Below are 24,582 nucleotides of genomic sequence, written 5' to 3'. Positions count from 1 at the left end.
AAATGGTAACCCTTTAATGCTGAAAATAATACATACTGTGTATATTTTCAAAGATATGCAAGCGCCAGTCAGTAATTCAGGAGTAAGAATGGCTTAAATATTTGTTTCCTGTCACAGAATATCTCAGACAAGTTCTGTAGGGTTGAGGTTCGGAGATCTGATTGGTTTAGCAAATACTTTTACTTTTCAGAAAATCGTCAGGAAGATGAACCGCATGTTGTCACTCCTTAAAATGAACTCAGGGCGACGATTTGCAGAAAACAGAAGATATTCGACACATGAATTGACCAGTCAGATCTCCAGACTTGTTCTTATCCAGATCTTCAGAACCATACGGAGAATGACTGAGACATGAAAAAGCAATTGCAGATTGCTATTTACTCTTCATCAGTTATCTAGAGCCTAGAAACTGATAAATTAGCAGGACTATTTGCCAAAAGTACAAACTGTCCCATTTCCTGTATGAAGTCATGGTGTGGTTTTATTAAAAATGTATCTGCTGGAGAATTAATTTCTTTTTTACTCATATTTTTTATTCGAATCCGTTTTTACTGCCTGATAACTTTTTGACTTATGCACGAAAACGCATGTGCATCATGACTAATGAATTCTTATTTTATTTATATCATCTCAATCTATCCCCAAATCATTCGTTTTTATCAGTCAAATGGTTCTGGAGACAATCATCAAAATCTGGAAATTTTATTAATTTTGAACACAGACAACATCAACATCATTGTTTCACACTCATTGCGATTGGCCATTGAATCACTTTTTTTTAGGGTGAATCACTTTTGCGTTGCTAACGGTCGCTTGAACAGAAAACTGAATTAAGACCAACTGAGATTGTCGTCATCAGTATCTTAAAGGGAGAGATTTTGTTGCTTGCGAGATACATCGTAAAACATTCTGGATCAAGTTAGGGTATAAAGTTATGGCCTTTTGGGTGCCTCATCCGTAAAAATGCATTTTTACTATAAAATATTATGCTGTAATTTTTACTGTGATACTTATTTAATTTGAGTAATTCAGTGATTTCACGGTAATTATCACTGTAAAAATTACGGTAAATCAGATTTTTGGTTCCGCAACATGTTCCGACAGAAATAGATTTTACCGTAAAATGTACCGGAACCTCTCTGAGTGCGATACTTTTCACCTTAACTTGATCGGGAAATTTTTACAGTGTGAGTATTATGAAAGTTCGACAAGAAAAAGAACCTTGCATCATCCCAAATTTCATGGTTTCCCCCTTCAATTACGAAGAAAACTTCAGAAATAACCAAGAAATAACAAGCTTTTAATATCTTTTGTAGTCAGAGCAATTGGCTGAATTCTTGCGGGTATGATTCGGCTTAACGCAATTCAGTGTTTTTTTTTTGTTTTTTTTTTTTGAAGTACTAAACATCTCATCTTTGAAATTTCTTTTACTCCTCAGGCCATTTTAGATATTCTCAATCAGAAAATCGAAACATTTTATTTGGATTGCGCTAATAATATCTGCTGCAGTTTCCTGAACAAAGAAATTGATCTTTTCTTCTGAGTTTTCGAAAACTACAAATTTTTCTTGTATCTTCATCACAATTTTCTTATTATCAAATACTGATATCGTATAATTGGTAGTAAATATTTCGTCTGGACTGGCTATTTTACTTTCAAAACGTAGTTCATTGTTTGTTTAAACTCCACAAAGATACATTTTTAAGGTTTCCTTTTTGCATTTCAAATTTTTTAAAAAGAACATTTCATTTATTTTAACTTTTGAAATAAAAACTAAAATATGCATAAACTATTAAATATCTGACATTTTTTTAGCAACTAAATGAAACAAATATTTCTGTTTAGGTTTGCATGAGAATTTCAATGTGCTAATTTAATTTATTTTTGAAAGGAAATGCAAAGATGATTACTGTTTTAACCCATTAACAAAAAATATGTAAAAAATATTTTTCATCCTATTTTATGATTTTGTATTAATTTAAGTCAAAATGAGGGGTAAATATTATGCTTAGCATTTTAATAATTTATGATTATGAAATACAACAGTGTCTCTGTGTTAAAGGTAAATGCGGTTCATTCCCAAGCAATAAATTTTCAAAAGAGAAACAGTTATTCATCATTGAAATTTCCTTAATTTACAAAATCAATTATAGATAAATAAAGAAAATAATTCAAACTACTTTTTTCAGATTTTGTATTGTAGTACAAATATAATTTAGATAATCTACCAGATTTATTTAGTAATTATAAGACTATGTTTTTTAATTAAAAAATACCAAAATATGTATTTGCTTGTAATTAGAGAGTGATAAAGGAGTAAAAGGAACACCGAGACCCCATTTGCGTCAAAAGGTTAAATACTACTATTTTGTTATTCAACATTTTTTCTGCTTCCTGTATTTTCGATTTTTAACCTTTATTCTTAAATATTATTGCAAGCTATATGAGTTTTTTGACAGAAAACTACTGATAATTTTTAAAATTTGAAAATTAGAAAAAAAACCTTCTGTGGTTTCACATTACCTTATAGTAAATTTTTATATTAAATAGTATATTAGTCAAAACATTTCAGAGAAAAACCCTTTCAAATGTGTTTATGAAATGAATCAAAAAAATTTCTTATATTTCTTTTTTTCATGTCAAAAAGTATTAACAATTCTTTTGTAAATGTCACATTTTTGCTTAAGTATTGCCTTTGTTTTTGCGTCTTTAAAATAAATTAATTTGTAAAAATAGCGTATTTAAACACGAGAAAGCTAACAAACATTTCCCAACACTAGAATTTTTCTGAAGTTTGCTTTTAACATTATTTTGTCTATAAGAAAGCTCATTAATTATAGCTATCACATTCACTCTTAATTCTTTTTCTCGTTAAAGTTGGTAAGTTACACTTGGCTTATCTGTAAATAAGAACATAAATCAAATTCTGATAAAAGAAATAAGAAACCCACGCAATAAAAATAGCATCGACTTTATTTTTAGGACATGTAATTAACTGAAATAGTTCAGGTTAAGTACTTTAAAAGATTTTAAAATTTATAAACATTATTAATGAATATTACAATTATTAGTAGGAAATAGTGTTATCACAATTAATAGTCTAAGCATATATAAAAATACTTTGTCTAATTAATTCTTGTTAGACTCTGTTTTAACAGATGTATTAACAAATTATCAATATTTAACTCGATCAGCGCAAAAAATAATGATTTAATGAATCATAATTCATGAAATAGGTAATTTTATCACCAAGGAAATATTTACCGATCATTCCTGTCCTTGAAAACTATTAAAAAAATCGAAACTCACAAATAAAAGCAATTTTTTTTTAACTATTATCCGATTTGTCAGATTTCTTGAAAAAATTTACTTTGCAAATGTTCGCTAATTAGTGTAGAAAATAAAGAATAACTATACAAATAGAACATTTTTAGCTATCGCATTTTATCATGTTAAAAAAACAACAAAATTGCAAAACAAGCAATGAAACAAAACACAACAAAACTACACTTAAGCCTGGTAACACTGTATAATCTTGCCACTCTATACAACCATAATCATCTCAGTGGATTCCGTCCCACGTTGGTCTATACGGGAATGAGATAGCTGACTCGTTGGCACAAATGAACCTACCGGAAATTTGGCACTCACATCCTAGGAAATTCACCCCATTAGAAAGCAAGGTGTCCAGCTAGTCTGGAAAACTCCCCCAGTACATATCTGGTACTCTATGGGATAAGTCGGGTTGTGCTTTGACCTTCAGAGGTAATAGAGGCGATCAGACCGCGTTCACTAGATTCATCAGTGGACACATAAAGTGCATGAGGTATGAACAGCAGCGAAAGGTCTATCCCACCTGCAACAAATGTTTCTCCAGTGCAGCCAGCCCGACCCACCTCCTTAGCTGTGTGGATTTTGAAAACGAGGATTTTCTGCGCGACCCGGTCTTGTTTTTTGATTTCCTGAGGGTGAATGGATTCAAGGACCTGCTCTAGCGGAGCAACAACACGAGAAACAACAACAACATAATCATCTCAGTTACTGTTTTTATATTCTATATAATTTAAATTTCAATTATTTACAACAATTATGATACTGTACAATCAATAGTCATTTTATTTTTTATGCACGTTTTTAACTGATTTTTGTCGAATTTTATATTCATATCCATAAATTTGTTTTAACACTCAAAAGAAAGTATAGATTTGTTTTCGATTTCTAAACTTAATTAATGTTCAAACTAATTAATAAACTTTCCTTAAGAGTTTGACTCAAACCATAGAAATTTTTAACTTCTCATGAAATTCATATCATTAGTTCAAAAGTACATAAGGTGTGCCTTTTTACCTGTAGGCATTACATATTTCTTAGTTTTGTAATATCTTTTATTTTTAAAATTTATATTTAATCTTAAAATCTTTTTTTTTCTCCCTTTAATTAGACGCCATAGGCCATAGCTGTCTCAAGAATTTTATTCTATGTCACTCTGTTGTTGGCCATGGTTTTCTTAATCCTGTAATACTTTTCTCAATAAAAACAACCATTAACTTCTTTTTCAGATGAGCGGAAATCGAATTCCAAAAATAAATATTCTTTCTAATACTGTTAGCATAAATATTCAAGTCCGTTAAAGGTTTGTCTTAAATTTGCAGCATTCTTAAAGTTTTATTTCTCGCTAAATTATTTGAAACTCAAAAATCCTTTTTCATTTGTTTGTCTTGATTCTTTTGATAAATCGATGACATAATGGATCTCTCTTTGCTGACAACTCTTTTTGATTTTTAATCTAAAGGTCCTTCTGCTCTCATCTATTTCTTTGCAACGACTTTGTTTTGCAAAATTACATAAAATTTAACAGATTTATGCTTATAAAGAAGAAAATTATTACTTCTTAATAAGCATAAATCTGTTAAATTTAAGATAATAGAATTAAAGACAAATCTGTAACAATCTTCGTCAGAAGGCTCTACAATATGATAAAGATTCTCCAGAAATATAATAAACTTTCATAGACGATGTTTTTATAATAAAATTTGGTTTCAGTTTTCTATTTGTGTTACGTTCAACGACATATTTATAATGTAATTAATTTTCCATCATTAACAACAAACTCATCTTCAAAGGACATTCGGAAGTCTTAGGGATTTTTTTCTTGAACTTTCTTGATGATGGCATTTTTATGATAAAATTAGGTAACGTAATTAGTGCTTAAATTTAATTTATAACTACAAGTTAATAGCTCCAGATGATGATTAGAAGTTATATCCGTTCCATTTATGAGAATTATTTTAATCAATGTAGTTGCCACAATTTATTATTTGACATTACTTTACAGATACTCAGTTATCTGGAGTAAAATGTCCTTTAGGCGAAAGTCAAGTGATCCGGGAAATAATTATAGGCAAAAGTTCCGGAAAATAATTTAGTAACATAATTTAATGAAATATAAAATTTTTCTTTGAAGTTTTGTTTTATATATACTAATTACTAAGGGCAATTTATCGGGATCCATAAAAAACAGTTAAAATTGTTTTGCAACTAGGTGTTTTTTAGGCTCTGGATAGATTTGAGGTTATAACTAAAAAATAAATTGATCAAACTTTTTAATTTGAAGAGGGTTTGTACGAAATAAAAACACATATTAGCTAAATATGCGAGGACACACGGAGAAAAAATTTTTGGTAAAATTACCATATTCTATGCTAATGACACTTTCGGTAAAAAAAAACAACAACCCATAATTGTTATAATAAAAACCAAAATTTACGGTATTAAAACCATTAATTTCATAATTTATTCGTTCATATGGTAACGGTTTACTGAAAATTCTGGTTTTCAAAATTACAGTTTTTAATACTACCCATTTAGTAAAAAACATAAATCTGAAAAGTAAAGTTAGCCGTATAAATCATTTTTATGTCATGCTCTAATGTATGAAGATAAAATTACAAAATTTTATCATACATTAAAAAAAAATATTTTTTTGTTAATTTTACCAAAAATCATTACCAAATCACTTCGAAAAAATTACCAAGCTTTTTGATGTTCCCATAACATATAAAGCGAGAAATACCATAACTTTTTATCATATTCTGGTAGTTTCGACTATACTTTTTTCTCATAGCAGGATATTTTCAAAACATTGCTTTTAGAACATACCTTTATCTTTCTGAAAAGAAAGTTGTACAGACAGCATTATATAATAGAAAAGGAAATGATGTTTTGTTAGTAATCATTATTTACCTGCAGATATTCATCCTCTGGTATTTTTAGCGGAACACATGATCGGTAATTAGACCAACTCGACCAGCTGGCATTCAACAAACATTCTCTACTTGCATTTCCTGTCAAAACAAAATAAATATGAAGATTATTAGAAGCATGTATATATTGGACAATTAAATAATCAACATAATTCAGTTGCAAATGCGAAATTTTTTTTAAATATTTGTAAGTCATATTTTTGAGAGCGATTTTTCTTTACCATCCTGGTTTTTAAATTCCATTATTCGTTTTAATTTTATTATGATAATTTATTCTAATTAAAATTTTATTATTAAGTATTATTTCATATTAAAATAATATATTTTGTAATCTTTATGTGTTTTTTTATCAATAACTTCTTTTAAGGTCACCCTTTCCAGATCTTAGAGATTTCAACCAATTTTGAACTTTTTCATGATTTTGTATTCAGTTGCTTGTATTTTATATTGTTTTAAGTAAATTTATTATTTTTATTGCATAAATAAAAATAAATGCATAAATTAAATTTAATGCATAAATTAAATAAAAGTAAACTTAACAGCTGAAGTGAAATAAATAAATATATATTTTTAAACATTAAGGCTAAGTTGAAATAATCATTCTTTTAAAAAGGAAAGAAATGTTTAAAAGTTTATTCTGAAGAACAATGTAGTATAGTTTTTTCATACTCTGTTAAGTTTTATTTAACTAAAATGCTGCCATATGGTATAAGTAAAATTAAATAGCTGAAGGGAATAAATATATGTTATTCTATGAAAAAAACAAACGTTTAAATAATTTTATTTAAGTAATTATTCAATTATTTTAAAATAAAAAATCAGGTAAAGCATGAAAAAAATTCGAAAAATTCAAAGCAATATCGTTTTAATATATATAAAAAATAGAATTTAATAAGACAGTTGTTAGGCATTAACAACAAAACAATGCAAAAAACATATTAAAAAACTTTCTTCAGTTGTTAATTAGAATCCTTGATTAAGCATTTGCGAGAAGCGTTTTAATTAATTACAGGCGATAGATTTAATTTCTGAAAAGAAGAAGAATAAAAACAATCCCTATTTTTTGTCAAAACAAAATTAGAAACGTCTGATATTCGAAAGTCATCAAATTAGTTTTCTTCCCTTTTAAATTCCACGAAATAGTATAAAGAAAAAGTTTACTATTAATTACAGAATATTTCTGAATTATTAATTAATTTTGAAGAGAACAGGCTACATTACTTGAGTGTTTATTACTATTTTATAATACAATACTTTTCTCATTAAAAATATTTGTTGGAAATGTATTTAAATCTTTAAAAAAGTATTTTCAGAGAAAAACAAAGGTTGTTAACCCAGAAAATAAATACTTCTGTCCGTTAAATGGATTTAAAAATTGTTTCTCTTAAGTCATTAAATACAAGAAAAAAATTAAAAATGTTCTTAAGATAGTTAAATGCTTTTATGTATAGTTTTAACAAAAGATTTGAAGATATCGATTTTTTTCCTTGTTACCGATACCTACAATGTTAGCATGTTTTCTGAAAAGAAACAAAAAATTATTGTTTACCAATAATCTAACTTATAAATAACCTTTTGGTCCTGAACTTAAAAGCGTTAATAATGTTTAATGTTTTAATCTTAGAAATAAAAACACTTGTAACTTTATTTTTTAACCATCTAATTTTTTGCTTATTTTCCGTTTTTATTAAACTTTTGTCTATAAATCAATAAAAAAAATTGTGAAATTTTTTCTGTTTTTTTTGGGGGGGGGGGGGATTTTGTAATTTTGCTTTGATAGATCTAAATAGAAATTGGTTTAAAGGCAACCCACTCTGCAAGCCTCTAGGAGCAGGCTTGCGAGGCTGTACTAATTATCTACCGTTATTTGGTTTTATGGGAACTTTACAACAAAAAACAGGGCTCCATCAAGAAAATTCTTGTTTAAAAATTGTAAAAAGATAATTATTTTTCCACTTCGAATATTGAAATAATAAAACAATCAACCATTTAAAAGTTTTCGATAAATTTTATGTATCGTAATTTGTTTTGATATATTAAAAAATTACTTGACTGTATGATAATGAAATTTCTAATAAAAAAATTTTATTTAGGGCATTATAGCCAAAATATACCCGACTAAGGTATCATGATAAAATTACCAAATTTTAACGTATATTATAAAGTCATTTTTTATTGTTAATTTTACCAAAATTATCACTAAAGTGCTTTGGTAAATTTTACCGAACTTTTTGGTGTTCCTATAAGAGCAAGAAATAAGGCATATTTTATTATACTCTGATTTTTTAAATCACACTTTTTTTCTCACTGTTGTTTGTTCACGGTTCACATTCATATGATTGAATCATGTAACACTAACAAGGTATTGTTTAATGAAAACCCTCATTATATATTTTTAAACTTCAAAAATTGAGTCGGGCATTGGCATAAAATTATACTAAAAAATGCATATTTAATTTCATTACACAAAGGGTTTAAAATGTTTTAGTTTTTAAAGAATTAGCGATAATGAGAATAAAAAATTATTTTAATCTGGCATGTTTTTAATGGCGTTTATGCTTGAATGATCTTAAGCTTCTCGATATAAAATCCTCATTATTTACTGAGTTCAATTTACTAAATTAAATTTTATCAACAATTGATATAGAATAAAAAAGGACACTATTAATATAACACAGAATTTAAAAAAAAACTAGATTAACGTTTAAACATTTTCCAGTTTTAATAAGTAAAAAAAAAAAAATTCCAACCTCATCACTGTTCATAAATATATCTTAAATTTTATTCAGAATGTTTTCAAACAAATTAAAAAATGTCAGACACTTTATTTTAGGAAACATTCTGCTTTAAAATACCCAAATACTTACTTCGACAATAGTAATGAGAAGTAAATGATCTACTCTAAAAGCTTAAAAATCTTTTTTTTAAGATCCATAAAGTCTTTTTCAGCCATTATGTTGTACCTAATCCGGATTTATAAATATCAGCTGTCGAATTTACGATCAAATATCCGAAAGTACCAAAGTTTTCTTTCTACTATACTTTCCTCGAATCAATAAATTGCCTGCATCTCCCTTTTTAAAGCATGAAGTGAAAGAATTTCTATTTTTCCTTTAAGATAGATGAAGAGACTATAGTAGAAAATCAGACTTTTTTTTATTCACCTAAGGGTGAACAGTAAGCTTAGAATAGGGGGAGGATTTTTTTTGTTTACATGTAAGAATATCAGAAAGGATAGGAAATTTGTTTTAGCGTCTATCGAAATCAAAATATGTGAATACGTAGATCGTCAATATGTTGACTTAAAGCACTGTTTTCTAACAAGTTTGGTTATTTATATTATAATTTTAGAAGTATATATTTTAGAGAAAAAGAATATACACATATTAGGCTATTAAATTATTTTTAACAATCTTACTATCACTGTTGCTAATACGTTGATAACACAAAAATGTAACGGTTTTTCTATGCTAAAGTTTAATAAGACATCAAAAATTGTTTACCGGACTTAATTTTTTTAAAATTTTTTATAAAAGTATAAAAATAACGATTGTTTTTTTTAAAATAACAATTTGAATTTCTTGGTAGATACAAAGTTTAGAGCCATGGAGAACTAGTTTTTGAACTCTTTTTCTCAAGAAAAAAAAATATTGGTCATAACCTTCCTTTAAAAATATATTTTTTGCAATGCATTTGAACTTTCTTCTTGAAACTCTCGGCACTGTGAGCAATGAACAATAAATTGATTTCACCAAGACTTTTTAACATCAGAAAATAGTTAACCCTTCGATGCAGAATTTTAATTCAGTACATTTTGCATTAGTTTAAGATTACTAAGTGAAAATATTAATAAAAATAAATAAAAAATAAAATATATTTCACTTCTCAATGCTTCATAGTTATGAAATACAGCATGGAACACCGGTGTCACTTTCTGCGCAAGGTAAAAACTTCCAAACACGGCTCACTTTTAAACAGTAATTTTTGAAATTTGAACTTATTTGCAGTTATTTAAATTTAGAGAAACAATAATTCATCATTAATAAAATTTCTTTAATTTGCATTAATAAATATTTGAGAAATGAATGAATTTGTTTTTCGGACTACTAATTGTTTTGGACACTTTTAATTTTTATTTCAGAACAAATATCATTTCGATAATCTAAGAAATTTTTTTGCTGCTAGACAGTTTCTTATAACTAAAAATTATCAAAATATACTTTTACTTCTAACTAGAGCCCCAGGAAAAAAAATGTATAAGAGACACCGGTGTCTCATCTGCGTCAAAGGGTTAACAAGAAAAATGTAATCGAATAATAAGAGTAAATAATTGCTGGCCTTTAAAAAGGGGTGTTCCTTAAGTAAAATGCAGAGAAACCCACATGCTTGGAAATGTTCGTTATGCTAGGAAAATCGTTTGATGACATTTTGATTTTGATAAATAAATGCGTGAAACTGAAATAAAATTATTTTTTTCTTTCAAAATAGCATGACATTTTTAATTTCATCTCACATAGAAAAATTTCCGCTAAAATGAATAAGAAAAGAATAAATATTCGAAATTAAAACAAAATGTTTTAGAATAAAAATCTACTCAAATTCATTTAAAAGACAAAAGATTAAAATTTGTCAAGCAGTATAATCGAAGAGCTAAATAATCTAAGCGGCATATTATTGAAAGTGAGTGAATGGGCTTTAAAGTTTATGCTTTCATTATTTTTTGTTCGCAAGCTTTCAATTGCCAAATCTGCAAATCCTAAACACTCATTTAAACTGTTTGCTTCATGGCATTCGCCTCCCTGACGTTTTAAATAATTTTTAAAAAAGTCTTCTAAAGATACTTGTTGACTTTTTATTGCCAAATGTACTTATATCGTTCACTCAAAATACATTCAGCGACAGTCACTTAGGTTCTTCATCTACTGAGAATTAGCAAATTAAATGAATGCTGCGTAGTTAAATTAGACTAAAATAAAAACTTTCCTAGATAAATAGTTTTGTTTCAAACATTTCATAGATGTAACTTAAAACAGAAAAAAAGTATGGTTAAAACTAACAGAATATGGTAAAATTTACATGTTTTCGGCTCTATAGGAATACCAAACAACTCGCTAATTTTTACCGCAGCATTTTGGTAATGACTTTGGTAAAATTAACAATAAAATATGTTTTTATTAGATGTGATAAAATTTGGTAAATATCGTAAAATTTGGTAATGGTATTATGATAGCTTAGAGTGTGAGATAAAACCATTTATTCGGTAACTTATTTTTCAGCTTTGCATTTTTTACTAATTGAGAGGTAATACGAACTACAATTTTAAAACCTTTATCATTTAAACAAAAAAACGTATCCTACGAATTGTTCAAATATCGTATATTTTTGTTTTGTAAACCACGATTAAGTTTTTTTTTTTTTTTTTTTTTTTTTTTTTTACAAGAAATGTCACTACTAGAATGTTTATTCATTTAGTTCTTCAATTATGAAACTGAATGCCTTATCTACTATTCCATGTTGAATTGTTCAAAATCGAGTTCGAAAACCGAGACCGAAATTCACAGGAATTATAATTTTGTAAGACATTATTGGGTATAGCTGTTTTTTTAAGTAAAGAAGTAAAAAGGAATGTTAGTAAAGAAGAATGCTTAATCCGTTACTGGTCCCATGTCTCTTTAAATGTTCCATATCTCCATAACTAAACTGATTCATAAACTCGTAGAAACAGTTATTATGGCGGAAACTATTTTAAAGTTAAGTTTTATTAGCCCTATTTGTCCCGATAAATTTGTTTGCAGACTTCAGGAAATGATTAAACTTGTATTCCCACAAAACTAGTAGAAAAATAGCCTTGGTTGTTAGGGGCTATACATTTTTATTAAGAGAGGTTTGCAAGTATTTTTAAAAAATTTGAATTGAAAAATATTTTTGACACATATAGATTTATTAATAATTTCTTTAAGATACGATGCTAAATTATAAATTAATGATTTATAATTATAAATTAACTCAATATATTTATATTAATTGTAATATCATATGCATATAACAGCTCACGTATAATATTTAAATACAAAAAGAGTTGAATAAAAAACAAGACTGAAAAGATTTTCTTATATTATTATATTTAGTTTAAAATAAGACATATTTTCTAATGGATTCGAATAAAATTTTGAAATTCAAAAGAACCCTCTTTATTTACTTAAAAAAATATATTCGCATTATAATTTAAAATATGCGAATAAATTTGCTGATAGCGTTGTTTTAGAAAATTTGCTTTATTTGAATTTTACAAATCGTGATATGGTTTTAAGGGAGATTAAAATAGAAAAAAAAAATAACATCTCAATGTTGTTGTTTACACCCTAACTATCTTTAAACTTGAGTAAAACTTAAAAAAAAATTTACTTAAAAATAAGCATGACATGTTTTACTCCTCTTTGATCCTATTTATATTTTAAAAAGCCAAAATATTCCCAATATTTGCATTTTAGGGATAAAAATAGAATAATATTGGATTCATTTTACGGGAATAGTTTAACTTCGAAATATTCTGAGATATCGACTATTTCTAAATTATTAAAAATATATTAAAAAATATTTACGTATCAGCATTTTTTCTAAGCTTATAAATTTCAGAAAAATAATATGAATAATGAATGCATAATAGTGAATAATAAATGCATAATAGTGGGAAACAAATTTTTTGTTTCATTTATATAAATACTTGATCTTGCCTAATTTGGGTTAGGAGGTTTCAAATCTCAAATCAGTTTCCCTCTCCAAGCTAGTTTATTTTTAAATAACATTTTCAGTCTATTTTTGTTGAAATGTACTAGTTTAAGAACATTACATGAAATTTAGGGTTGCATAAATGTAGCGACTCATCTTTAGGGGAGTTAGAGCACTTCAGAATTAAAACTGTACAGGAATTCTTGTCCGGAAATATTGTCATACGCCACTAGGGGAATTTTGCTACTATGAACTGTTCCCAAGCGGTCTTTTAACAATTCATAGAATAGTTGGGCAAAACGAATCATCAAAGTGATTCGAATCAATTGAATCAGTTTGCTTGGATGATTCGAATTACTGATTCCAATCACGAATCACTTACTAATTCAAATGAGTGGAGACTTATCTATTAAAAATTAGTCTTTAAAAATTTTTTTAAAAATTTTTCGGCAGTATTTACATGCTTCAATATAGTTTTATTGTCTTCTAAAAAACCTATAATAGTTATTCCTTGTATTTGCTTTTCCGTTGAAGGGATGATTTTAAATAATCTTTTTAATTTTGATACGAATATAGTGCAAAAAAATTAAAATTAGACCTTGCTCGTTGCGTTTAACCCCCGAATTGCTTTTATAATACCTTTCGAATGGCTTTTTTAATGCTAATAGTAAATATTTAGTCTAACTTTTTACGAATAGTGGTACATTTTTTATATGCATCCTTTGAAATCTTTGATTCATATACTTTTTGGAGGGCCGTAAGAAAGTTTACAGTTTTAGTACTTGTATAAGCACATTATTTTCCTATAATCACAATTAGTTGAACATACCTAGCTCCAATAATAGCTTAACAATCCCCGACCACAGTGCTGACGTAAATTATCCTCAGTGGTAGACGGATTTTGGATTAGAATCCTCTTGCCGTCAGACTAACTGCGGGAGCGTTTCGTGGTTTTCTTCTCCATCTAACGCAAATGCCGGATAGTTTCATGAAAAAGTTCTCCACGAAAGCTAGTTTGATCCAGCAGTTCTCTTACTTTGTGTTGCAAAAATACTTGGCTACAGAGTTACTCTTTGATAGTAGTCTAAGAACACTACCTTTTTTTTAAAAAAATCGATTTTGTGAAAAAGAATAACATTAAAAAAACAAATTGAAAACTATCATACATAGGTGTTGCTCATGAGCTAATTGCCACGAATCATCTAGAAAAAAGAAGAAGGTGTGGTTTTCCGATCCATTCGTATACAAATTATTGTTACTCTTTTTATCTTAATGTTAAACAACCTATGTTACTCGTTTTATCTTAAACAACCTCATTTTACAGCCTCCCAACTCTCAAGAATAAAATTTCGAGAAGGTGGCTGATCGGTCGACTGTAGGCTTGGCATTAATTCAGATGATGATAGAGATTTTATTGTTGTTTCATGTTTCAATTGATTTGCTTCTGATGGATTTTTTTCTGAAAGTGCTGTTTCCAAAAAAAGGATGATATTAAACTTAATTTTTGCTCTTATGTTATATTTTTGTCTTACGTTATATTTTTGTCTTATGTTATATTTTTGTTCCAATACCACATTTTATATTCAAAAATATTTATATTTCTACTTTCAGCATATTTGTAATAGTTTCGTGACTATGAAAATAATAATTTTTTTAAAATCAAAAATGGGACATAAAGGCAAATTACAGTGAAACACTCGGTTGGAGGCTAAAAAAGGCGCCGCGAGAGGGCCAAATTCGAATCAAGTGACTCAAAACACTGATTCAAATCATGGATTTTGATTAGTGATTCAAATCGAAGGATTCAGAAGAGTGATTCGAATCATGCCATTTCGATGAATGATTCGAATCAAGTGATTTAAATCTCTTAACAAGTGAGTCGAATAACTGATTCTTATTAAGTGGTTCGAATCACTATTCGAATCAAGTGATTCGGATCACTATTCGAATCGAGTGATTCGGATCAATGATTCGAATCATGTGTTTCGGTTCATTGATTTGAATCATGTGATTTGGATCACTGATTCTTGGTTACAATCAGTGATTTGAATCAAGTGACTCAAATCTCACATCGAATCTAGTAATTTGGATTACTGATTCGAATAATCAGACTTAAACGACTTAATTGCGAATCACGTGATTCGAATCAAATGCTTCAAAAAATTCGAAAAAGGTTTAATTACTAATTTTACTATTTTTATACACTATTTTTCTTTTAACTAGAGGCAATTAAAAAAAGATATATTACTTCTTCTCAAACAAATTTGCTTCTTACATATAACTATATTGTATACGTTGCTAAATGCCATAAATACTTTCAACTATGGTAAATTTTAAGAAACTACAGAAGAAATGTTTTGTTTTTTTTAAATTTATTTTTTATCTGAATTCATCGAATGCAAAATTGGAAAATCTTAAGTCCTTAATATTGAATACGTAAGAATCTCTTAGGTCTTACAAGAAACTTTTAACTGTATATGACATAGCATTATTGAAACAAAACTAACTGAAATTTAAGAAACAATTAGTCATAATAATTTAAATCTATTTCGCTAAAATCAACTGATTCGGACTGCTGATTCAAATCAGTCGCAAAGTTGGGGATAAGAATCACCGAACGCCTCTATCCGCGTGCGACAACATTTCCAAGCGTTGGTTTCTATGCAGTTCAAATTCTGACGAAGTGCTCCAGAGGTTTATCACATCATTTATGCGACCTTTAGTTTTATAAAACGTTTTTAAGTTTGCACATTTCGACAAAAGATTAGACTAAAAAAGTTATATAAAAGAAACTGCAGCTTGGAGAGAGAAGCTGATTGCAGATTTGAAATCAGCAAGGTGAATATAGCCAAGATCAGTTAAAACAAATAGCACAACAACCAGAAGTTTTTATCTTCCTCAGTGGTAATATTCAGCTGGTAAATATTTTATTTTAAAGATAGCTGTGGATGTTTGTCTAAGAAAAGAAACTTAATTTAAAACGCGCTCTTGAAAAATGGTATTAGCTAAAACGACATGTTTGAGAAAGCAGATATATCATTAAATGCGCATTTTGAAAAATGAACACAGTTCACAACGTTTGTTTAAGAAATTGGACAAAATGCCAAACGACAAGTTAGAAGGAATTAAGGTTCGAGTAAGAAGAACGGGGAGTCAGAAATCAAGAGTTCGAAAAAAAAAAACCCGCAACAGGGGAGAACGATGAAAGTTATTTAGAAGAAAAAAATATTATGCTTTGAAAACACTTTATGCTTTCTTTTTCTTTCCTCATTGTTTATTTATTTCAAACGAATTAAATTTTATATCAATTTTAAGAGTTGTTTTTACGGTTTTTCTTTCCCTGGTTATGCAAATATTTCTGATTGATTTTTCGATATAAGCTTGTATAAATAAGACAAATCAAGATATAAAAGAGCTACAGCTGTCTTATTGAAGAAAGTAGAATATTTTCTTTGATTATCTTTATTGGAAGTTATCTGTTGTTTCAAGATTTTATTTTAAAATTTAGTTATAAATGTTATTGCGGACTTAAAGATGAACCATCAGTTATGCTTTCTTGCAAATTTTTCACTGCGTTACAAACTTTTTCAGTACATAACTCAAAAATTCTGCTTTTCTACATTCATTTAAAGCTCTTTTTTCACTTTTTTTTTTCTTGAAAAAAGCCTTGTTTTATATTATTTTAAAAATTCGTCATTTTTTTCAATACAATGAATAATCATTATTTCTTACTTACTTTGTCTTAAAATGCAATTGTCCTAATAATAGTCTAAAAACGGATTCGTAAATAATTTAGTTTATTTTCTAAATTACACTTTCAGCAATGGTTGTAGTAGTTATTTATTTACGTCGCACTAGCGCTGCACAATGAGTTAATGGCGACGGTCGGGGACGCATCCCTGAAGATTATTCGAGGACATGCCATCACAATTTTGACACTCTGGGTGGCTATCAAGGTGGGGGATGGCTCCCCAACCTTGTTATCCCAAAGACCAGTGCGCGATATCGAGCACTTTACGGTAGAACAGTTTTACGAGGACCAATACCGTACACCCTCGGAAAAACTAATTAACAAATAAAAATGTATGAATTAATAAAAAACCAATGACAAACATCACTCCCGAAAAGACTAACTTGAATTTTTAAAAGATTTTTGGTATCGGGAGCTAAAACTGCTCGTTAATCGGTATCCGAATTTTTGAATCATAGTATAAATAAACGTAGCGTTCAGACACAGTTGGCAAACAAAAATATTGAGCAATCAAAAAAGAAAAGTTGAAAAAAAAAGATTTAGAGTTAAGCAAAACTACGACAATTTGCGCAAAGTAATGATAGGCTGAAACTAAGTAAAAGAAAGTACCTAAATAATGAGATTATTAATATTTTCCTAATTTTGTTTTTCTAATACCTTTGAAACGACCAAAAGAATTTTACATTAAAATTGAAAAAGATAATAACTTTTTTTTAGCATGTTGCGGATGAAGTAATTAATGTTTTTCCACATAAAAATGCAGCCTAGAAAGTTTCCTTCTCTGACGTTAGGGCTGTTTTTTAAATTAACATTTTTCATCGTTATAATTTGAATTGTAGCCTTGATACGCGAAGTCTCAATCCACAGCACTAATTGGGCGGCTACTTACTAATGAAATAAATAACTATGCATTATTAAAAATCGTCTTTTGCACAAGAAGAAAACTGTATTTTCCGTAATTCTGTTAACGAGAAACTCAGTTACATGACATTAAACGAGGAATGTAATTAATTAAACAGAAATTCTTGATTTTCCCTTTATATTTTTCTAGATATTTTTGAAGCAAAGCAAAATTATTAGTTTGAGATAAAGTCATTTTTGAATACAATTGTTATAGTTTTAATGATAAAATATATCTAAACTTACCATTAATATCATATTTGACACCATTTAACTCCGAGAAACAGGGGACATTTGCCGTGTTTCCAGCCAATGTGATTGGCCAACATGATACGCCATCCCATGATTCATTGCAGAAGTTTTGACTCCCTGTAATTGTACGAATTTCTTAATGATATACCATTATTATATTATACCATTATTATATTATACCATAACTTACAATAGTATTTAAAAAAATTGAAAAACATTTTATTTATCGATGTATTTGTTCGCATCAATTATATTTTTAGATCAACTTCTCGTATTTATCACTTTAATATTTAAAAATTTATTGAAATAATTAGTGACTTAAAAAACATACATTATGTAATTATTAATTATTTAAGTAAAACAATAAGAATCAAATTTATTTACGAAAAGTAATATATAACTATGTTACAAGTATGTTGTTTAGAAAAATATTTTTTCTTCTTTTTTAAAAGAAATAAATTAAAAAATAAAGAAAAGAAAACGAACAAACCGGAACAAATTCCCGCAGTGAATCAAATTTACATCTTCATTCTAAAAATTTTTTCACTTGAAATCTTTTGCTTACAGAGAAAATTAAATTTTTTTTTTAAAAATTGGTAGCTTAAAAATATTTTTTATGCAGTTATAATACTACTTTAGAGATTATGATTGAAAGCTGATCCATATTATATAATCTTGAAATCAGTAATGATACACGGAGAAAAAAATTCAAGCACAATTACCATACTGTATTGTAATGACGCTTTTGGTAAAAACAAGCCATAATTATGGTTGATAAAATCAAAATATTTATAATAATCATTTGTTAATTTTTCTGTTCATATGGCACCGGTTTGCCGAAAGTTCTGGTTTTCAAAATTATAGTTCTTATTACCACACATTTAGCAAAAAATACAAAAAACGAAAATTAAACTTAACTAAATAACTAATGCAATGTTCTAAGGTCTAATGATAAAATTACAAAGTTACCAGTTTTTATCACATATTATAAAAACATATTTTATGGCTAATTTTAAATCAAATCATTTCCAAAACGCATTGGCAAAAACTACCAAGCTTTTTGGTGTTCCAAAAGAGCCAGAAACATGGTAAATTTTACCATATTAAGGTAGCTATTACCATGCTATTTTTTTCAGTGTACGAATTTAAAATATCAAGTTATTATATAGTAGTAAAGATTAACATTTGTTTTGCAAATTAATTGATTTATATCTTATTTAATACTTTAATCTGTAAATGCCTTTCAAATTAAGTAAAACAGAACTAAACTTTCTGACATTGTTTCGTATATACAATAATTAATTTTAACAAGTTGTTTTACGTTGCTAAGCATATAAAAAAAGGATTTAGAATATTTTAAGCAGATATAATTTAAAAACTGAAAAGTAACAAAGTTTGAAAAGTAAATTTCTTTCAATTTGAAGGTAAAGTATGATAAAATTATGCTTTCGGGCAAAATATTCTTAAGAAGAATTAAAATACGATACTAATTTGGATTTTGAATGACAAACTCTTGTCCTCAAGTTTGAGTGTGAATTAATATTTAGAAAATTATTCTAAATAAATTAATGCATTTTACTTGGGGTTATAGAAACGGTTTAGTATATTTAAATTATTCTAATTGCAACGGATAAAATCAAACAATGTGTAATTCTATCACATGAAACCTCATTAGTTTATGGTAATTACTTTCTTTAGATTTTGATGTGTCTAGAATTAAGGATATAAAAAATATAGCTTCCATTCTTTTTTTCAATTTTTATAGAATAATTTAAACCGACGATCATAGATTCAAAGCATTTTTTTTTTTAAATTTGCTAAAGAAATAAAATTCTAACATTTTTTTAAATTACTTTTTTTCCTTTTAAACTTATTGTTAAAACAAGAATATTAATTATTTTCACAATCTACTATAAAACTTTCACAGTACTGCTTTCTTGTAGATTTAATAACGTTAAGTATATTAAGAAACAGGAAAAGGCGAGGCGACGTATGATATTCTTAGAGATTTCAAGCAAAAATAGTATTTTTCTCAGAATAGGGTTTGTTAGTTTGCTTTTTAACTTCTAGTGTTTGAATCCTGGTTTTAAGCGAGACCTTTTTTTTTGGACAAATTTCACTTTTTGTTCAATTTTCTAATCAATTATATTAACCGATCTATAGTATTATGACAAATGAATCGCTCAGAAGCCAATCCGGTTAAGTCCAAAACACAACATTTGAGAAAATTAATGTTCTTTGATACATTAGTTTTTAAAATTCTTGGTTTATTAATTTAATTAGAAAAGTGTATAAAGTCTTTTTTCGAGGTGTAAACTCTGCAAAAAAACAAGATATGTACAGGATGTGTAAATAAAAACGTAAGTATTTATTGAAATAATGGCAGCATCTTAAAAATTTTAGGACTTATACCTTTTGGCAGCTGAAAAAGATAAGAAATTTATGTCTACTAGTATAAACGAACTTTTATTTTTCTCAATCATCACTAGATACAGTGACTAATAGAAAATACACTGTTGGATTATTTCAAAAATTGTTTTTTACTTCAAAACTAGAGTGGCACTTTTCTTTGTTTTAGGAAATGAAAATAAAATAAATAAAAATAAAAAATACCACATTTTAAAAAAATACTTCGAAAAATACCACACCCCTTTTTTTGGTGAAAAAATACTACCGTAGTATTAAAAATACTACGTCTGGCAACCCTGAGTTACTATGAATTTCTTGTTTTTCAGTGTTACCAACAATTATCGAAAGAAGAAGAAGAATTTAATTTTTATTTCAAAGTTTATGTAAAAAAAATATTGATAAAAGGTGGACTTATTCACAATGGCTTCTGAAATTATTATACAATATATTCAGAAGCTATTAAAAAAAGGGCTGTCTAACCTAGAAAAAAGTAAGCAACGAGTAAATCCTTTAATAACTAAGAAGATTATTATTTATTTCATCAAAATTTCCAAAAAGCAGAATATATCAAAAAATGGACTTAATCGCATTGGCTTCTGAGCGGCTCAAATATTTTTGACGAAATTCGCATCCTCTAATAAGAGAAGATATCAATTTCATCAATTTTAACGAAATATTTGTTCGGAGTTTTAAAATGACTTTGTCTGAAACGAAGAAATTTTGCCATGTTGCTGGCTGTGTAGGAACACCAAAAAGCTCAGTTATTTTTACCGATGCGCTTAGGTAATGATTTTGTTAAAATAACCATTAAAATATGGTTTTGCAATATGTGATAAAATTTGGTAAATGTGGTAAAATTTAGTTCTTTTAACATATTGCCTTTAGAGCGTGGCATAAAAAGAATTTATTCGTTTGAAATTAATTTTTAGTTTTGTACTTTTCATAAAATGTCTGGTAAAAAGAACTATAATTTTGAAAACCAGAATTTTCAGTAAACCGTTACCATACGAGGGGATAAAATACCAAATAAATGGTTTAAATACCGATTTTCGTTCTATTAATTAGGACTATTTTTTTTTTACCAGATTTATCATGACCATACAGTAGGGTAATTTTGCCAGTTTTTTTTCCACCGTATATAGGGATTTTTATTTTTGTTTATTATGATATGTTTTAAAGATTCATAATTTATTTTACGTTTCTTAGCTGCTACTTGAATTTCCCGTGTCAAGTATGTTACATTAATCTCTAGTAGTAAGTTCAGTATAAGAAATTTGTTACTTCAGTTACATGTGGTAAAGTATGACACGTAAGTTGCTGGAGTTGCAAGTACACTGTTAGAAACTTCTTGCAAAAATGGTTAAGTAGGAAAATGATTTAACTATGGTAAAATAATAGTTAATAAAATTTATTTAAGTGTTATTTTACCTAAATAAAGTAATCAAATAACCATAAATAAGATGGTATTCAAGCTGTTAACTGAGAGAAAAGCCGTCTATTTATCTGCTTTCACATAATACGATTAATCAACCAGAATTTTATCGCAACAACCAGATCCATCTAATGAAGCCACTTCATTACAGCAGGGTACATCTTATAGTCAAGAAAGCTAATCTATCAATCTAATGACCGACAAAACTGGGATTCGAGACCCAGTGTTGACATCACACTATTTCCTTTATCGCATGAAGAGTTTCCACTGCCCTGCACTTCCCGATTTGTAAACCTGGACTTTTACATTACGATACTCTTACTCACACATAGATGGCAGCACTATATAACTGTTTAACACAAAGAAGTCGGGCATTTCTCATCTCTTACGATAGGTGAAACTACTAGATAGGCTAATTAAACCATATTCCACAATTCATTTGATAAATCACAATTTGACTACAACCTAACTCTAATGCCCATTACCTAACGAAAAAACTAGATCCAATTTTAATTAAATTTCCCTTTTACGGGTTTGAAACTATTCTCGTTGTAAATGATTAAATAAACCATTTAGTTTTACGTTCTTAGTTTTTTAACGATAATAGTTGTAAACGGTTTCAAAACCATATAGGCAAAATATGTTCGTTACCGTAGCCTGTATGGTTATTAAAATTGATAGATTGTTACCGGTTGTTTTACCGTAATATCAGAATAATTCTAACAGTAATTGAATAGAGTATGAGAAAAATGTTAATTAAATTGCAAGTATCATATAGAGTTAGAAAATAAAAGTTACTTGAATTGCAAGTGAGGAAATACACCGCAAAAAGTATTCCGAAATAAATTACGGTAAAAAGTTCCAGCACTCAGGATACTGGTGCATTTTACTGTAAAATCCTTTTTTACCGTTTAATTTTATGGAACAGAAAATCAAATAAAGCGTAATTTTTACTGTAATATTTACTGTAAAATCGCTGAATCAATCTAATTAAATAAGCATAACTATAAAAATTACGGTGTAAAATTTTACAGTAGAATTAGATTCTACAATAAAAGGGATTTTACGACTGATGTACCCGGGGTGCCAATATTTTTTATCGTGATTTTATTAGAAACATTTTACTGTGCATAATATGACAAACAGGTTATTTCGATTGCAATTGGTAAATAGAGTGTACTATATATGTGACTTGAATTTCAAGGGATAAATATACAAAGGAAAATATGTAACCATCAATTCTGACACGTAAATAACTTTTATATGATTTTGATATTATTTAGCTCTACATCAGATTCTAAATCTTCCAGATTAATAGCTTGAAGATTACAATACGATATGATTTAACTACATGTAACTTAATCATTAGACTTTAAAATATGAAAATAATTAGTTTTTAACAGAAATAACTTTTACCGTTGTAAATTTCAAGACCAGTAGCTACCGATAAATTGCAATATAAATGCGCAAGTAAATATTCATTTGTTTGTGCATAAACAGTCGTCAAATTTTCAGTATCGGAAACTTCCGTCTCCATTGGTCGTTATTTGTCACTCATCCCAGCCATTGTAAGAACCTGAAAAAGAGAATTGATAATTTCAATTAATTATAGAAAGGATTGCTGTTTTGGAGCAATAGTAAACTGAAGAGTATTGTTTCTGGACAATTATGTATCCAGTTTTCTGAAGAATTATGAATTCAACTAAAGAATTAATTAATTTTTAAATTTGCATTCAAGGAGCTTACTTTGAGAAAAATACATTTCGATGAACGTTAGTTCATTAGAGAAATTAAACAGAATACATAAATTTTTTTATTGAAAATTGTCCGTTTGGAAGTTTGAGTAAATTTTTTATGTGCGTTAAAGCTGTTAAGTTATGAGCAATAATGCTTGAATAATGAGTATTTATATTTTAAACAATGAATTATAATGATTTGATTTTTAAGCATTATTTTTCCAATGAATAATAATGTTTTTCACTGAATAATAATTACATTAACTATGATTAATATGTTGCAATGGAGCTGGATTAAAAGAAATAATGATTCTGACATTAAATAGAAAATTTTATGGGTTAAGTTTTTTAATATTTTGGGTCATTTTTGGAATATTTGTCATACGTTGAGTATATGTTCGAATATAAGTATAGTGTGAAATATATATTTTAAATATTAAGTAATAATATCTTGATTATAATTTTTTAAACTACGAAAAGTAGAATTTCGAGTATGAATAATTATATAAATACTTTCCTTACAATTATAATATAAACTATTATAATACCATTATGTGTATTATACTTTTATGCATACCATTACACCATTATGCCATTTTGATATAAAACTCATGCTGCGAAGCATGAATAAAAATAATTTATGTCATGTGTTGTGAAAATATAAAAACTGTTGAATAGTTTTAAACAATTTATTTTAATTTTAAAATTTTTATTTTTGCGATTGGAAAAACTATGCTGCATTAAATAATTTTTTATTTAAGAATTAAATTTTGTTATACTTCTTGCTAAAATATATATATTTAAAACTCAAAGTAACCGACTTCGACAGCATATATATACTGCTCGTGACGTCGCAGTTCTTGTTATTTTTGGTTGAGGCTTGAGTCTTAAAAAAGGTTTATTTCAGATTTGTATTCTTAGCTCGATTTAAAAACAGTTAATGAATTGTAACCGCTCATTTTACAGTAAATAAAAATTGAACGAGGGAAAAAATACATGAATTTCTTGCCCAATTAATATGAAAAGTTACGAATATTTTCTTTTTATTTGACATAATTGGCTAAAATATTTTATTAAAAACATGTTGCTGGAAGAAAAAAAACAGGCACC

The 24,582-nt window shown here is 27.6% G+C and overlaps 1 protein-coding gene across 2 annotated transcripts in view; it reads right to left on the bottom strand.

The window, feature by feature from the left end:
- LOC107452238 (diuretic hormone receptor) overlaps positions 1-24,582 on the bottom strand; it is a 240,918-nt gene that overhangs the window by 60,476 nt on the left and 155,860 nt on the right. For both annotated transcript variants that reach the window (XM_087169169.1, XM_087169170.1), the window contains exons 3-5: positions 23,153-23,312; positions 17,890-18,012; positions 6,244-6,344 (exon numbers count right to left, since the gene is read on the bottom strand). In XM_087169169.1, coding sequence (XP_087025295.1) covers positions 6,244-6,344; positions 17,890-18,012; positions 23,153-23,273 — 345 coding nt within the window. In that variant the 5' untranslated portion in view covers positions 23,274-23,312. The remainder of the gene's footprint in view (positions 1-6,243; positions 6,345-17,889; positions 18,013-23,152; positions 23,313-24,582) is intronic.

Source organism: Parasteatoda tepidariorum, chromosome 8, assembly GCF_982258835.1.
Source record: "Parasteatoda tepidariorum strain Cologne lab strain chromosome 8, Ptep-v5.0, whole genome shotgun sequence".
NCBI lineage: Eukaryota > Metazoa > Arthropoda > Arachnida > Araneae > Theridiidae > Parasteatoda > Parasteatoda tepidariorum.
Note: the sequence above shows the minus strand (reverse complement) of the source record. Positions and strands in the feature narration are given on the sequence as shown.